This window comes from Ipomoea nil, unplaced genomic scaffold, assembly GCF_001879475.1.
Source record: "Ipomoea nil cultivar Tokyo-kokei standard unplaced genomic scaffold, Asagao_1.1 scaffold1026, whole genome shotgun sequence".
NCBI classification, from domain to species: Eukaryota; Viridiplantae; Streptophyta; class Magnoliopsida; order Solanales; family Convolvulaceae; genus Ipomoea; species Ipomoea nil.
In genome coordinates, this window is record NW_017617454.1 from 2198811 (window position 1) to 2217093 (window position 18283).

General features: G+C 31.9%; 1 protein-coding gene across 1 annotated transcript; it reads left to right on the forward strand.

Annotated features, from left to right (window-relative positions):
* The first annotated feature begins 15516 nt into the window (after nt 1-15516).
* Nucleotides 15517-17753, forward strand: LOC109180151. The gene is made up of 3 exons (XM_019329622.1): nt 15517-16100; nt 16192-17054; nt 17106-17753. Exons 2-3 carry the CDS (start codon nt 16229-16231, stop codon nt 17402-17404), a joined length of 1125 nt encoding a protein of 374 aa, XP_019185167.1. The 5' UTR covers nt 15517-16100; nt 16192-16228; the 3' UTR covers nt 17405-17753.
* The last annotated feature ends 530 nt before the right edge of the window (nt 17754-18283 follow it).

Here is an 18283-nt window from a genome sequence, read left to right on the forward strand (position 1 = left end):
TATTATCTCCATCTACTGACATATTTGGCCTTCAGGTCTCGATCAAGGCCCAATAGCATAAAAACAATAGTTATTGTGTAGACCCAATCGTTATGCCTTGGACCCGTGTCCAGCATGCTTGCTGGACACGGGTAACAGTGCCGTTAGGCACTGTTATCTCCTTTTTTTTTTTTTTTTTTCTTTTTTATAATTTCAGATCACTTTGTTATAGAAGTATATGTTCATAATTTTATTATTATATGTTAATAACTATACATTCATAACTCCATAACTGTACGTTCATAACTCTATAATTGTACATTCATAACTCTATAACTGTACATTCATAACTTCATAACTGTACATTCATAACTCCATAATTGTACATTCATAATTTTCGAAGCTCTATGTTCACAATTTTAGAGCTCTATGTTCATAATTTTATCACTATATGTTCATAATTGTAAGTTCATAATGTTAGAGCTCTTTGTTCATAATTCGATCAATAACTGTACATTCATAATTCCATAACTGTAGATTCATAATCTCATAACTGTAGATTCATAACTCCATAACTGTAGATTCATAACTCTATAACTGTACATTCATAATCTTCGAAGCTCTATATTCACAATTTTAAAGCTCCATGGTCATAATTTTATCACTATATATGTTCATAATTGTAAGTTCATAATGTTAGAGCTCTGTGTTCATAATTTCATAATTGCATAACTGTACATTCATAACGGCATAACTGTACATTCATAATCAAAAAAAAAAATAACGCCGTTAACGGCAAAACACGCGCGAATTTTTTTTTTTTTAACTAAATGACGCGTTTTTTTTTTTTAAAACGACGTCGTTTTGGGCCCGTGTCCACAATTCAATATGGACACGGGTCCAGAGCATAATTTGCCGTGTAGACCATGGTATAAAAAAGATGTTATTTTGTGTGTATTTTTCGTGCAATTTACTTTAATATACATTTTTATAACACATATACATTATTTCTAAAGCATAATGTATATTATTCTAAAACATAATGTATATTATTACTCCAAAATTTTCATATTCTAATACGTAATGTAGATTATTTTAACACATAATATACATTATTCTTTCTCATAATATTCAACGACGTTGTTTTGGACCGTGATCCACACAGCTTGTAGACCATGATCCAAATAATAATTTACTCATCAAAATTAGACCATATAATTAGGTCTATATATTATAATTTTTTTATTGGATAACACAGATATCCGACCTCACAACATTATATGAATATATCAAATTAAAGTATGTGCAAATTTATATTTATATATATTATATGTTGATGAATCATAAAAACCAATTCCGAGAATCTGCAGAGTTAAACCTACCGAGTGCAGTTACATAAATGCAAGAGAATTGGAGGACAGAGTCAAGTCGTAAAATGGCAGGTTTTATTGTATGAAGATGAATAGACATTCAGAGCCTAGGATCCGGTCAAACCTTTGACATTTATTTTCTTTGATGAATTTTCACAAAACCCCTATTATTGTACACACCACTGGCCCCTAACACCGTACCATAAACACCATTTTTTATTTTCTTTTTTGGGTTTTATTTTCCTAAATATCAACAGTCAACAACTGCCCCTTCAGTGCCTTAAATTATTGGAAACATACCTCGTCCCGTTGTCCCGCTCTGGTGTTGTACATTTCTTGACTACAAATTTTTGCACCAATGATTTTTGACTTGGCATCTTAAAGAAATTTATTTTGAAATTTGAGTTTTTTTTTTTAATGAGTAGTTATTATTATCTTGTTTGTCTTAATGAAAATGTCAACATCAAAATTTTGTAAAAGAAAGTAAAAATTTGAGAATAGTAGTAATACTTTTCTTTAAGAATAGTCTGTGCGAGAGGTATTAAATTACTGTACATTACATATTATATATTTTATAAAAAAATACTATAACTTTCATTTAGTTTTTTATTTTTCATTCTTTATTTCTGAAATGAGATAAATATACATGATAGTATAGACCCAAAAGGCCCAAATGATATATTGTGACAATTTATAACATGGACTAGAGTTCACATAGCATTATATACCTGATTGAAACGACGAGGTACATAACTCATATTTGTAAGGTACAAAATTTCATAATATAAGTCACAAAAAATCACAACACAAGACACATACACATGTTATATATTTACATATTTTTCAAATCTAATTTAGGTACAAAATTTGTGTTTATTTTTGAGAATACATAATTTGTATTTATAGACACAGAATTTCACAACACTAGACACGAATTTATAACATAAGATACATTTACTAATTTCTTTTAGGTACATAATTCATACTCTTAAAATACAAAATTTCATAACATAAAGACAAACTCACAACATAAGACATATACATATGCATTAGGGTCCACAGTGCATTGTGAACCCTGGTCCATGATATAAGGATTTATATATTTTGATCCAATTCATGAAATTAACCCAATTAAAGTAATCTTGCCAGTGCTGGGTTTTTCCCCACCCCTTTACCCAAAAAAAAAAAAAAAAAAAAAAAGTAATCTTGCAAGAATGCAAGATGACTAAGGCAATAGTTATACATTTAAGAAAGATATTAAATGTTGATTATCCAACAATTAATGAAGCTAATGAAGTAAATCATCCAACTTCATTTATCTCCTCATCCTACAAATTAAGGCCGAAGAAACTATTGTTTCCATTTGTTTTCTTCCAATTTATTCATATTTAATATTTTATCATTTAGGTTTATATTGTACCAACACACATAATACACAAGTAAAAATATTGGGGGTGTTTAATAAATAATTATTAGTTGATTAGGTTAGTGTGTCTGACTAGTTGATAGCATTAATTGATTGTAAAAAAAAATTGATAAATTAGCTATTAGCTGATAACTGATTACATACAAAATGGCTTTCTTAAAAAGCTCATCGAAAAAATCGTTTTGAACAGCTTTTTAAATTTTAGTATTTTGAAGCAATAAGTTGTTACAAAAAGCTAATTAATCAAACAAACATTCATATTGGTTGTGTAATCAAATCAAACAACTAATAATAATTAAACTAGCTAAAATTGACCGATAAGACTAACTATTTTACTAAACCGTTGTCTGTGTTGATTTTAAAAAATTTGTATTTAAAATAAATCAGTTAACAAACGCACGCAAAGGTTCTAGAATAATACCAATGGCCTAAAATAATGGTTGTTTGTAATTGCAGTCACCACAATTTACTAAAAAAAACATCATTAATTTCTCCGTTAGTTCCATTTAGGCTGTGTTTGAAAACCCGGAAAATGACTTCTGGAAGTCATTTTCCGAGTTTTTGGTGTTTGGCTACACCTGGAAAATCCAGTCAACGGAATCCATTTTCCGTTGACTGGAGAAAATGAGGCCAATTTGGCGAAAAACGACTTTCGCCAAATTTGGGCGGAAGTCGTTTTCCGCCTCTTCTCTTTCATTTTTTTTTTTTTAAAAAAAAAATTTATGGTTTCTGGCGGAACCCAGTTCTGCCACCCAGTTCTGCCAGAAACCACCCTTGGTTTCCGACGGAACTGGGTTCCGCCGGAAGCCATAATTTTTTTATTTTTTTATTTTTTTTGTTTTTTGTTTTAAAGATTTAAAATAAATTTTTAATTTAGAATAAAATAATTAAAATATTTAATTATACCATTCTACTCTCATTTTCCATAAAATGAACCAAACACACCAAAACAGTTTTCCAAATGCAACCAAACACTGGAAAAGGAAAATGTTTTCCGGAAAATGACTCATTTTCCAGAAACCATTTTCCAGAAGTCATTTTCCTGCTTTCCAAACGGACCCTTAATCTGTTAAAGAGCCATCCAAATTACCCGATTTTTACTCAACCCGTCAACATTAGCATTTGGCCCGTGATTTTAGCATTGACTTGGCAACGATTCTCGACAAATAATAAACCGCCATGTCTGCATACAAGGATATATTTAGCAAACAACTAAGTAATGTAATCCAATTGTCTTTACCATAATAATCACTCAAAAATCGCCGCCGCCGCGGCTGCTGGACCACCACGGCCTCACCGGAGAAGTCCACCAACTAATTAACCATAAAGTTACTCAATTTTATCTTCTCATCCGACATGAAATTGCAATTTCTTCAAACATTTATTCTTTTCCTCATGGCAAGGAAAGCAACATATAGAGGGGGAAGGAATATAATAAATTCATCAAAAATAATAATAAAAAATTAATGATGAATGATCAAATTGAAGGAAAGAAGCTGCATAAGAGCATCCTCATTAGTAAATTTTTACTTCGCTTTTTATAGGGCTAAATGTGATATAGAAGAGAGAAGGAAAAAATGTCTCTAATCGCGTCCCGTGCCGAACTTGAGGTCAGGATCCCGGCCTCCATTTCTTCTTATAGCCTCCTCGCTTAGGCTTTACTCGTTGGGCTACACCCAATATATGTTAAGGATATCTGTGGCTGACATATTTTGTATATAATTAAATCTAGTTGCATTCTTTTTATGTAGCATTGTTAGATTGGTTGTTACAACAACATGCTAACTACTCACTATCTTCTCTCCCTTGTATGCTATTTAAAGCTGATTATCAATAATATCAGTTAAGTTCATAATCTATTAATATATTCGTCAACATGTTTTATCATATGCCAACTTGAAAAAGAAAAAAAAAAAACTTTTCAAAAATATAAAGCAAATACATATAGCGCTAGGAAATGAAGTTTATAAATATAAATTACTGCTAGACTCCATACAGCTACGTACTAACATGAATTCTGCACGGAAAACTTTTCACTATATCTAGCAAATGTAAGTTGTATATGGCTCGAATTGTTTTTATGTTTGGAAATTACATATTAAATGATTATTTTTTACGTATTTGGTAAATATTTTAAATTATATATTGTACAAAATCTTTTTTTATCTAATTTAATACTCCGTAACTTTTAGATAACAATTACTTTCACCATTGAAATTTCTCTCCAATTTCATTTTACCAAAAAGTGAAGAGAATTCTAGACTCACCTTCTAACCAATTCCACTGATATAAGGAAATAATGAGTGAAAAGTTAACACAATTTTCTAACCCAGTGCACAGAAACTTTTGGCCAACAATGCCTAGGCGATTACTTTCTCACTCGCAAAAAATAGTATGGACCAAGATCTACCTTGCATTGTGAACGCTAATCCAAAAATAATTTTTAAATTTCGTACTTACAATTTGACATATTATATACCTGCAGTTAATCGTTTATGTATCTGTAAACAAATTGAAGACACATCACATAATAATTACATACACATAACATGATAATTACAGACACATAAATTGTTAATTGTAGGTACAAAATATATTAGCTACACACATAACATGATAACCAATATCTTACGTGTCTGTCGTTAACATATTTTGTACCTGCAGTTATCATGTTATGTGTGTAATTGTCATGTTATTTGCTTTCAATTTGTAAATAACTACATAAATTATTAAATACAAATACAAAATATGTTAATTGCAGACACATAAATTTTTTACTAGTGTTTACAATGCAATATGAACGTTGATCCATGATATAACAATTGTTTCGCACTACGGTGGGCTGAAATGGGTTTTTATTTTGGCATAAAAATTTTGATGGATTTTTTTAAATTAGAAAATGCTATTTTTCTCCATAATATTCTACCAGCGAAAATAAAAATAAATGAACTATCTAGTCTTATTCTTCTCCTTCTGTTTTTATTTTTCTTCTATTCTTCTCCTTCTTTCTTCTTTTTCTTATATTCTTCTCCATATTTCTTTTCCTTTATTTCTTCTTCTTTTCTTCATTTCTTCATTTTCCTCTTCGTATATGTAACTATTAAAAAAATGGAAAATATGAAAATATGGATTATATATTCTTTTTTCGCATACACCGAAATGTGCATTCCAAAACTACCCCAGATGCCAAGCAATGAAATTAAATAAATAATTTAAACAATTTAAACGAAAATTAATTCCAAATATAATTGAAGGACAAAAATGTAAACCAATAAAGAAAAAAGAGGTAGAAAATAATAAATTGTTTATTATTGCAATAAAATATAACTATAAATCAAAATCATGCAAATTCCTTTGATTTACATAAAAGTTTGTTGTCACTATCTCTGGATGAAACTTACTTTGTGACCCTAGCCGGAGAATTGAACTTGAAAATATATTATTACCAAACTAATTGTTCGACCAACTTTCACTGTCGAAAATCACGCAATCAAATTCCTAAGTGTTATGTATGATACATTCTTGTGTACCCAAAAATTTACCCATATATACCATCTATTTTGAAATACTTTAATTCATTTTGCTTTATTGTTTTTCCCTTTCCTTTTTCCCTGTGTGGGCAAAGCAGCTTCACAGCCATTGCATTTCTTCCACAAGTATTGTGATTGGTAATTGGTTGGCACAGAATAAAACCAACCAAGAAGCCACCATAGAAAAAGCTTAGCACAAAAGAGGGCAATGGAGTCTGATAAATATTCTTGTATGAGTGGTTTTTCAAGAAATTCGGATTTGGGGAATAAAGGAATTTTATTTGCACGATATATTGTAATCATTTATGTGTTGTTCAATTATATATATATATATATATATATATATATATATATATATATATATATATATATATAATGGTATACATTAAAGATTGATGTATGTTTTTAGACTAAATACCTAAATTAAGATCGAATAAGGCTAGTATTCTTATATATCTATGAGTGATTATAGACGAAAGTTAAAAAAGATTCGAAACTTACGTGTTCTATAGTATGATTTTATTACTTTTTTTTTTTTTTTTTTATGATTGATTAACAATATGATGTAGATTCGATTTATATTTGTTTCTTATTCCCTAGAGACATATGATAAGAAAATTCTTTAAACAATAATGTAAATCTCATGTATATCTGTTATCCTTCTTTTATGTAATCAACTTATAAAAAAAATTGTTTGAAATTCCATGTTATATAGTTGAAATGACATATAAAATATCTTATTTAATTCGAATTTTTTAGTTCAAATCTCATTAAATACAGATTTTTTTTAATGAACAAACATTGGAATAACTTAGATTTGTCAAACTATAAAAATAAATATAAGCTAACGACCTTGTGGTCAAACGACATAACTCTGATCATCAACCTTTAATAGGTTGAGAAATTATGTATGGACAGATATTGTATTGTAACATAGTTAATAGTATTATAAAAAATAACAATAAATACGTACAAGACATTATTTCTTATACGCATAAACAAAGTAATTGTCAAAAATGTTATAGTTGCGCAACACCCTAACTTTAAAAGAGAAAAATATTTTTAGGCACAACGTGATTAGTTAAATATTCGATCTAATTCAACCAAAGTTTATTCTGATTTGATAATTAACCAATCTTAATTAATGTTTCACATTAAGAAGTATTTTTACTTCAAAGAATAATTCTATTCATTTGCCTTTTACAAATGTATATTATTAAAAGTAGTTGTATCAATAATAATATTGTTGAGTTAGAAGTCACATGGGAATAGTCAACAATGTTGAGTGGTATACCAAGATTTGAATAATTATATTAGAAATGAAAAAAGGTGTAATTAGGATTTAGGAGAGACAAAAATGTGTGTGTATACATATGTAAGATTCACTTTTTTGTGATTAGGAGATTGAAACCCAATTCCAAGATGTGATGTGAAAACATAATCTGTGGCTCGTTGGTCGGTCGGTTGGTGAGTTTCTATCCATTTTTCTAAGGAATGGGTGCCAATCTATTTTCAATGCATTAATGATTCCTGTCCCAACTATAAACTGCTGCTGTAGTGTTGTTACACATATATAAATATATTCTGCGCACTGCCATTTCTGCAATACCTTCGCCTTATATATATTAGCTTTGCTTCTTCAATTCTTCATATACCAAATCATCATGTTTGTAGCCCCTTTATATATATATATATATATATATATATATATATATATATATATATATATATATATATGTTACTATGGTGTATTTGTCTTTTTATTCTGAGCTAGTAAATTATGAGTAATCTAGTTAGACTAATTTATTTAGTATTTGTCAACTAAAATTACAAGACAGACTTCACTCAGAATGCGCTTTCTGATAATAACTATCAATTTTTGCTTAAATTAAAGAATTTGTTGACATTCAGCCACCGCTCGTATCAACCTCCAAATATGCAATTGGCATTCGGACAAGATTTCGTGAATAGCTTTAAGGAAATGAAAATGTGAATCTTTAGCATTACTTTGCTTAATTTTTTAAAAAAAAATATTTTCCTAACTAAATCTAGTAATTTAAGGAGACTCAAAATTTCACAATTTCGTGAGGGTGAGATTGTTCATGTTTTTCACGAGGGTAATCAATGTGCCGACTGCTTAGCTAACATGGGGCAAGGCAGCTATTGGGGAACAACGATGCTGGTTCATTCAGTTGACGACGTGAGAGACATCCTGGAGTACAATGCTAAAAACATTGCTACAAGAAGAGTTTATTAACCCTTGAGACCTCCTAGCCCCTCCTGCTCACCAAAAAAAATTACAATTTTGTATTTTTAAAAATTGTGATTTTGTTAGTTATTGATTTTTTTATTTTTATTTTTGGTACGCCAGAGGGACCCAAAGGTCTCAGATTAGTAGAATATTCTAGTAACAATGTCTCTAGTATCCTTCTCCAACAAGACCTTGATACTCTCCGAAGTCTGATACAGAATCGTTGTTCCCCAGTTTAAAGATTGAACAAAGTTGGCCAAGTAGTCAGCACATTAATTCCCTTCCTAAAACACATGGACAAGCTCAATGTTTTGAATATGATTCATATTGTTAACTATAAATTAATTTAATGAACACACATTAGTCATTAGTGAGTGCCAGCAACATTGTCCAATTGTATTCCATTATATTACTTTTTGAACTTTTGCGAAACATACCTTACAAATTACTCATAAAATTCACTTAGATCTGTGCATATATATATATAGTAAAGTATTTAACCATATCCTTTTCAAAATGGCACCTGTAAAAAAAAAAAAAAAAAAAAAAAAGTTATATATACTGGGGAAAATGCTGAATTCGGAAATGGAAGCCATAATTTTAGCTTAGAAATGTTGGCAGGCAGCCATGCTCTTTATTCCTTTGCCATTATACCTTTTCAGTACTTGAAAGGCAAAGTAAGATCGAGCTGGAAATTGCACATCAAGGGGGAATCTACTGAATCCAACGGCCAGGATGCAAAACAGAAATCACTGTGATCCACTCCTTGTTTAAGGTGCAGAATCGATGAAAATGATGGAGAATCCCATCAATATACATATATGAAGTATATAAATGAATACGTATATTATACATATAAATTAATTAGAGCTAGTACAAAAAAAAAATAGAAATAATAGTAATATAATTATTATGAACATAATTAATGACGAGATAAATGGTTAACAGATAGTACCCGGATATATTAATATTTAAAAAATGTTACTCCATTACAGTAGTAGTTTAAGATCGACAAGCAACATCCTGCGTTATCTCGGTAGATTTAGGTAAACTTTGTCCTAGAACATTTAATGCCACATGTACCTACTATCTATATGTATCTCTATCCGTCCCAACTCTACATATATATATATATATATATATATATATATATATATATATATATATATATATATATATATATAGAGAGAGAGAGAGGATGGTTTAAGTGCGAAAGAATGAAGGAACTGGTTAGAAATATGGTAAAATTTGAGTTATTGATCAAATCTAGATCAACTGGTTAGAATGAAGGAATTTTTTCTTTTAAGAAAAATGCACTTCCCGGAAAACTTTCAAAGTTATGCATATAGTTAATTCCACCAGAGGTCCTTTGTCTTTGGTGGCAATTTCAAATTTAGTCCCAGACTATCGTTTTTGTCATTTAACATCCCAGACTATTATTTTTCGGACACTTTTAGTCATTCTAATGATTTTTCCTATTTTTAGTAAGGGTACTTTTGTCCTTTCATATTTTTCTTTTGTTATTTTTATGATTTCAACCGGTATAATTGGTTTAGGACTTTACTAAAATCCGGTTGAAAAATATTATTACTAAAAATTCGAGGTTACCTAAGGTCCTAAACCAATTAAACCGGTTAAAACCGGAAAAATAACAAAAGAAAAATATGAAAAGACAACAATGCCCTTAGTAAATATAGGAAAAGTCATGAGAAGGACTAAAAGTGTCCAAAAAACAATAGTCTGGGATGTTAAATGGCAAAAACAATAGTCTTGGGACTAAATTTGGAATTGTCATCAAAGACAAGGGACCTCTGGTGGAATTAACTCTTATGCATATTAAGTTCAATGTTATGCACCTAAAGGTTGAAATTATGCACCTTACTTGAGAAGTTGTTGCCCTTAATCTAAAAAGCGATGCATCTAACAAATGAAAGTGATGCACCCAACGAAAAAAAAAATTGAACTATTGTGCACCTTAAGCTTTAAACTTATGCACTTATTAGAGTTTGAAAGTCGTTATTCATAAGGAAAAAAAGTTGTGCACCTTACGAGTTATATTAATGTACATGTTATATATTTACTTATTTTTCAAATATGACTTAGGTACATAATTTGTGTTCGTAGATACAAAATTTCATAATACAAGACATAAATTTATAACATAAGACACAATTATTAATTTGTTCAAAGTATAGAATTCATATTCTTAAGATACAGAATTTCATAACGTGATTCATAGTACAGTGTGAACTCTGGTCCATGGTATAACGATTGGACAACAACATAAATATAATTTTGTTGTTTTCATGAAAATTTTCAAACATTCGATAATTGCGTTATTATAATATATATTTAAAAATATACGGAGTAATATATAAAATATTCTCAAGTATCTATTTCTTTAATTTATTTGAAAGGTCCGAGCACAATATCGTATGGATCTTTCTCACGATAAATCAATCTTATATTATTTCACTTTTCATTAATCAATGAATAGAATAATATAGTTACAAATTTTCTACATCATCAACAACCAAACACAGCTAAAAATAGCAACTAGTATATCAATGGTGATTTAATATTCTCAAATAAATGGATAAATACATCTTATACATACTCGTGAATGTGTGAGGTAGGTTTTGAAGAAAGTCTATTTGTCTCTTTCTACCTAATAGACTAGAGTTCATGATCACAGAATGTAGAGTTTTATTCATGTGACCTTTTTTTAAAAAAAAAAAAATTATTTTTATTGTAACACCAAATTGATAATAAGAACCTTTAAAGTTACAATCATATAAATTAAAATTGCATCAAAAGTTCAATAAAATAGTCAAATTCAAACTTTAATATTACGTAACATCTTAATTGATTAATAGAACTCAAAATTTCACGTATTAGCATTAAAGGCAGCAATCAAAACTAAAAAGTCTATAACATCATAAAATGTTGAAAAGATAATGTCAACCCCATAGAATATATACGTGTGTATAAGGAGTTCAACCACTTGTCACCTGAATTCATTACATTATGACATTGTGTTTATACATTAGCATATAGGAAAAACATTTGGCCATATGTTTTTTTTTTTTTTAAAGGTGAGAATATTTCTCTCTAAAAAGTGTGGATATATCCACACCCTCTATATCAATAAATCAAATGTTAAGATTTTACTATTACTAATCTTTCAAGTTTGTAATAATTATAAAATGAAACCCGCTCTTAAAAGATTTTAAAAATTATAAAATTAATCTTTTTTTTTTTTACAAAAATCATAATCTGTTGATTAACCATGATGAGCGGGTGGGATTGGTCTTTGCTTGTTACAAGAGGATCATGCCCTTATTTGATAATGCCTCTATATATAAATGGTGATGTTCCAATGAGAACCACTCAATCCGTAAGAACATGAGAACCGATCCGGTACATTAAAAAAAGATAAATCTATGGATAAGATTAATTGAAGAATAAAAACGTGCGTGTGCATATGAAGCGTTATGATGTGTGCATATTAAGCATGTGGATATATTAATCATGTGTTGTGTGCAAATGGGATATGCACACATAACACATGCTTAATATGCACACGTGCATTTTTAATTCCCCAATTAATCTCATCCATAGATCTATCTTCTTTAATGCACCAGATTAGTTCTCATGTTCTTATGAGGAAAGTGGCTATGATATGATCACACACACACACACACACACACACACACACACACACACACACACACACACACACACACACACACACACACACACACACACACACACACACACACACACACACACACACACACACACACACACACACACACACACACACACACATATATATATATATATATATATATATATATACTTGCGCTCACATGAAAACACCCTCTCACATAAAACTTGGATAAATCTTAGCTATAAAAACAAGTGATCAACGACTATGATTAAAAGTTAACACCCTAAATTTTTGTGCATAATCAGCAATCCAAATCCCCACACAAATATCAATTAAGAGGCAAATTAGTCCAAGTAAAATTTTAAATTTAAGTCTTCTACGACAAAATAAGAGTTTCTATATTATTAAATACTTTCATTTAAATAATAAATTATTATTATTATTAAATATAAGAAAATCTGATTGTTTTGTTAATGTTCGGTGCTTTAATTTAGTGAGACAAACATATGGAGCAGACGACAGTAGCATGAGATGTTGTGTTGTGCTTTGGGCGACTATGTGCACTCATGCACATCATCGTTACACCATAGAATATCACTATAATCGCATGCCACACTTATACATTACATTATGCACACATTCACATTGAAATACACACATACACATCCTGTACACCACAAACACATGATAAGTTTATAATGCGCACACACATCACATGAACACAAAGTGCACACTAATCCACGATAAGGTACACATATACTATGAAAACTCAGCAGCGAGGAGTGACAGTCCAAAATGCAAATGCACACCTACAGTGGCCATAGTGCGCATCAGTACCTTGCCCGCGAAAACTACACATAGGTCAATTATAAATATAGACAATATTATACTCAAACAATAGACAATTAAAAAAATGTAAAAATGAACTTCAGTCAATGGTTGAGTAAAATATATATATGTAGAAGAAGAAAAATTTGAAGTAAAATTGATAAAGAACTTCATGCGAAAAGAAGAGTACATAAACAAGATAATACAAACCTATCATAAATTCATTTCCTAAATTATGCATAACAACCATATAAAATACTATGCATATTTAAAATAAGCGTAAATACCCTAATTACCCCTCTGCAAATTACCAAAATTTAAATTTTAAAAGTAAAATAAAAATCATAAAACCACAATAATTTTTATATAGAAATGTGTTCTCATATGAACACACACACACACATATATATATATATATATAGTGTGAGAGAGTGTGAGTGTGTGAGAGAGAGGGTTCAAATAAGTAAAAAGAGGCGTCAGGTAAAACAAGCGGAGAGATCTAAACGGTTCATCTTGCTAAGTATATAATTACTCAGTGTGTATTCTATATCACTATATATGTTATTCAACCGACCAATCCATCTAAAGAATAACAAAAAATAGTAAAGCAAAAAACATCACCCAAAAAAAAAAAAAAAAAAAAAAAAGTTGGAGGGGGAAATGAAGGCTATGTAGAAATTGCAAAGAGACAACAGGTTTATAATCATTTTATCCACCTACGTTTCAGTGGAGGACTGGAAGAGAGATTCTCTGTAGGTTCTCAATAATAACCTCCCGGCCACTTGAACCTTTCTCAGACAGACATTATTGACTTGGTCAAACATCTGCTAATCCTATTTAAGATACCAAGTACACCCAACTAATCTTTTCTGCTTAACTCAAGGGTCATTGCTGAAACCTATCGCCCGTTGTTTAATTTAATGTATGCATTTAACACGTACTCTTTCTTAATTAAACCCCACCTAATACTGCTCTTATTTTCCTCATATTTTGGTGAAGTTATATTCTCTGTGATGTGCAGTGTGACAATTGAACACTACTTTTTGTAGTAGATATTTAGTTTGTGGTACGGTTGACAAAATTTATTTGGTTACAATTAACGTGAAGAAATTATAATTATATTTTTCAATTTAAAAAGTTACTATAATCTAAATGTTTAGCACATCATTTTGAATAACAAAAAAGAATTGTCGAATAATAGAATATCAACTATTATAAGTAGAAATATAGCAATAGTATTTTGTAGATACACTAAGGAGATGTTTGGTTCATGGAAAAATGTTTTCCAAAAAAAATATTCTTCTTAAAGTGGAGGAAAATGTTGTTTTTTGGTGTTTGGTTCATAGAATTCATTTTTCATTGGAAAATAAATTCTTCAAATTTGAACAAAACAAAATTCTTGGTTGGACCAAGGATTTTGTTTTCCATGAAAGAGATAGGAAGAAAAAGTGATATGATTTGACTATTTTACCCTTATTTTCTTTCTTAATTATATTACTCTTATTAATTTGTAAGGGCACATATAGGTCTTTATATTTGTTATTTCTTACCATTCCAAATCTAACCAAACAATAGAATTAGTATTCCCAGTAATTCTTTTTCCACCAACCAAACAATGAAATTTATCTTCCTAGTAATTGTTTTTCCATGGAATTTCAATTCCACTTCCCTTAAAATATTTTCCGCGAACCAACGAGCCCTAAATAGTTTCACTTTAACCATTTATAAAAAGTCACAGGCCTTGTTTGGTAACATAGTTAGCGTTAATTTTAGTTTATTTGACCACTATTAGTTGTTTGACTTGATTAAACAATCAATATAATTATATAAGTGTTTGGTTAATTAGCTTTTTGTAACACCTTATTGATCCAAAATACTAAAATTCAAAAAGCTAGTTAGAGTAGCTATTTCAATTAGCTTCTTAGAAAAGTCATTTTGCATGTAATCAGCTATCGACTAATTTACCAAACTCTTTTTCTACAACTAATGTTATTAACTAGTGAAACTCACTAATCTAATCAGCTAGTTAACAACTATTTACCAAACACTCAGACAGTGTTTTTTTATTTATTACCATTGGCATTCTTATTATAAGGTACTATAGAATTATTCTATAATCTTATTGAAGATGTACATATGATATAGGAGAGAAAATAAAAAAAATTGTAATTAATTGTGTGAAGGAGGGAGGGGTGGGGGGGGGGGGGTTGAGGGTATTTGGGAGGGGCAGGAGATATATATACATACGTATAAGGTATGGATGGTGGCTGGGCAATTTGCGTCGTATACCTTTCAACCATCTTGTCCAAAATGGCATCATACCCACCTCATTCTATCATTATCACGTAGCTAGAAAAGCAGAAAAAGAAAAGCTAATTACTCAATTTGAAGCCTTAATTTAATAATTAATTAATAGTAGTGGTTTTGTTAGTATTCGACGCTTGCCCCTATCCTACTACCATTTTTTATTTGCAGTATTTCGCAAAAAGCTAATCCAGGTCTACGCATACTTAACCTCTGATCTTTTTTCCCAGTTTTCACACTGCAATTCTAAGCCACAAAACCCATCCCCTCTCTCTCTCTCTATTTGACCCTCTTCGCCATTTTCTCTCTCAAAACCTACACACTCCCTCTCCCATGGCGACCCCACCGTGATCTCTTTTCTGTGAGTTCAAGTTCAACCCTTTGAGCTCCAGCCCTTTCTCTTTTTGAGGGTTCATTGATTAAAACCCATCTCTCTCTCTCTCTCTCTCTCTCTTGTTCTCTCTGATGGTGAAGAGAAAACCCTAGCGAGGGAGCTCAACTGCAACCCAAATTTGGCAAAGAAAGTATCAGTAACGGAGAAGCACAGACATATATATATTTATATATATACATCTGTCTAGGTGTGAATGCTTTTGTTGAGATCGAGACAAAGGTGAAAAAAGAGCGCATGGAAAGGACTACTGTAGCTTCTTCTTCTTCTTCTACTACTTCTAGTTCTTCTGCTTTGTACTGTCACCTTGTTTGCAGATCATCATCATCATCAGTCTGATCTTCGGTGAGCTTTAATTACTCTTTTATCAGTACTTTTTTCTGAATCTCTCTCTCTTCTTTTTGTGTTTTTTGATTTTCTGTTTATTGGTCTTAGCTTTTTTCGTCTACTGAGAAGAGGAGAGAGAGGAGAGAGAGATGGATTCTGGGAATAGTGGGAGTCTACAGTCGTCGAGCGGCGGCGATGAGGAGTACGATTCACGTGGCGATTCGTTCTCGGCTTTCATGACCAAAACGGCGGCGGCCGGACACATTACTCATCATCTCTCACAACCGCCGCAAACCGCCATGTTCAGCCCGCTATTATCCAACTATTTCGATCCCACTTTACAGCCTCCCACGTTTTCCGACCAAAACTCAATCCCGCTTCTCAATTTGGATATGGCTTGGTCCAGAACCCTAAGATCCGACCCATGTTCCCCTCAGATCAACCCCGCCGTCTTGCCCTCCGCGGGTTCTTCCGCTCATCAGAAGGTGGGGGTGGGGGTGGGGGTGGGTGGCGTTTCATTCCCGTCTACGGCGGAGGCGCATGCTAGTGGCAGTGTTACGGCGGCGGATGCGGCGGCGGCGGGGAAAGATCACGGTCGTGTTATGCGTAACCCCAAGAAACGGTCTAGAGCTTCAAGGAGAGCGCCGACTACAGTGTTAACCACGGACACCACCAATTTCCGAGCCATGGTTCAGGAATTTACCGGGATCCCGGCGCCGCCTTTTACTTCCTCGCCGTTCCCGAGAACCCGGTTCGATATTTTCGGCACTCCATCGGCCCTGAGATCCGCCGGAACTCACTTGAACACTTCCCAACCGCCTTATCTCCGACGGCCTTTTCCCCAGAAGATTCAACAGCCACCGCCACCGTTTCTCCCGCCGCCGCCTCTCGATTCTTTGGCTTCATCCAGCACTAACAATCTCTTCACCATTCCACACAACTCCATCCTCTCATCTCTCCTTCAATCCTCCCCAAAATACCCCCGAGATTCACTAGAAATCCCGCCAAGCAAAATGGGCATTTTGGACGAGTTCGGTTCCGTCAACACCGCTCTCACCGGCCTCCCCAGCCTCATATCACCGGACCAAGCCGTCGCCGCCAGTTCCCGGAGGAGCGAAACCGGTTGGGGTGGCGGCGGATTGAGACCAACCGCTAATGATGATCAACTTCCTCATCATCACTTCTCCAACAATGGTGAAAATAACGGCAACCACAATATTCCGACCGCCTCTTCGAACTTCCTAGGAGACAAGGCGCCGGAAAACGTGTCGGGCAGAGGTGAAGGTATGACGGAGTCGTGGATTTGTTCTTCAGACTTGAAATGATTGCACCATTGAAAGTTATATGCAACACACATTTATCATCATCATCATGATTGTTATGATCAAAACGAGGAACAAAAGAAAAAAGAGGTTAACTAGTGCATGTTCTTCATCATTTTCCTTAACCATAACTTAATTATCACAAAACATCATTAAAAACCCCAAAAAAAAACCTCTTGTTTCATTAACCGTATGTAAATATGTGATTACTGTTATTATTATTATTCCTAATCATATACATTAGCATTATGGGCAGATAATTAGAAAGAGAGTCATAGCGATCATTGTGAGCTTTTGAGCTGGTTTGTCATCCTTCTCTTCTTCAATAGTAAAATGCTGTTATTTTTCTGTATTTCTTTATTTATTTACATTCATATATATCTTCTTCTTGATTAGCTTTACATTGAGTTTGAATCTTTTTTAAAAAAATAAAAATGGGAATCATTCCTCGTACCTTCCATTCCGTGAAACCATGCTTAATAAATACATGCATTTTATGTTTAAATCTAGGAAAAATCCACCGAAACTGGATTTGGTGTAGTCTGATTATTTCTTCTGGTCAATATTTCATATGGTTTTCTTTCGGAGACTAGAAATTAAATATATATGGGAGAGTGATTGGCGGCGAGATTTGTGGGATCGTTAATTTTGCGCCGCAATATCTTGTCTGAAATCTGAAAATAAAATTTAATAACGCTTCTACCATCTAAATGGATTTATTTAATTTTACCAGAAAAAAAAAGGAGTATTTATTTATATTTATATACTGTAAGTAATATGTGCTCTTCGTCCTTGCTTTGCTCTTTATTAGCATTAAATAACGTTGACTGTCCTTCCGAGGAATATTCAAATCAGAAGTTAAAATTCAATTTAGTCTTCGAC

What these genes read in the sequence shown, in the direction of transcription:
- LOC109180151 (XM_019329622.1), top strand. Translation starts at nt 16,229, where the DNA reads ATGGATTCTGGGAATAGTGGGAGTCTACAGTCGTCGAGCGGCGGCGAT. An exon ending in TCTCCTTCAATCCTCCCCAA is followed by an intron (nt 17,055 to 17,105) that starts AATACCCCCGAG and finishes TGGGCATTTTGG; the next exon opens with ACGAGTTCGGTTCCGTCAAC.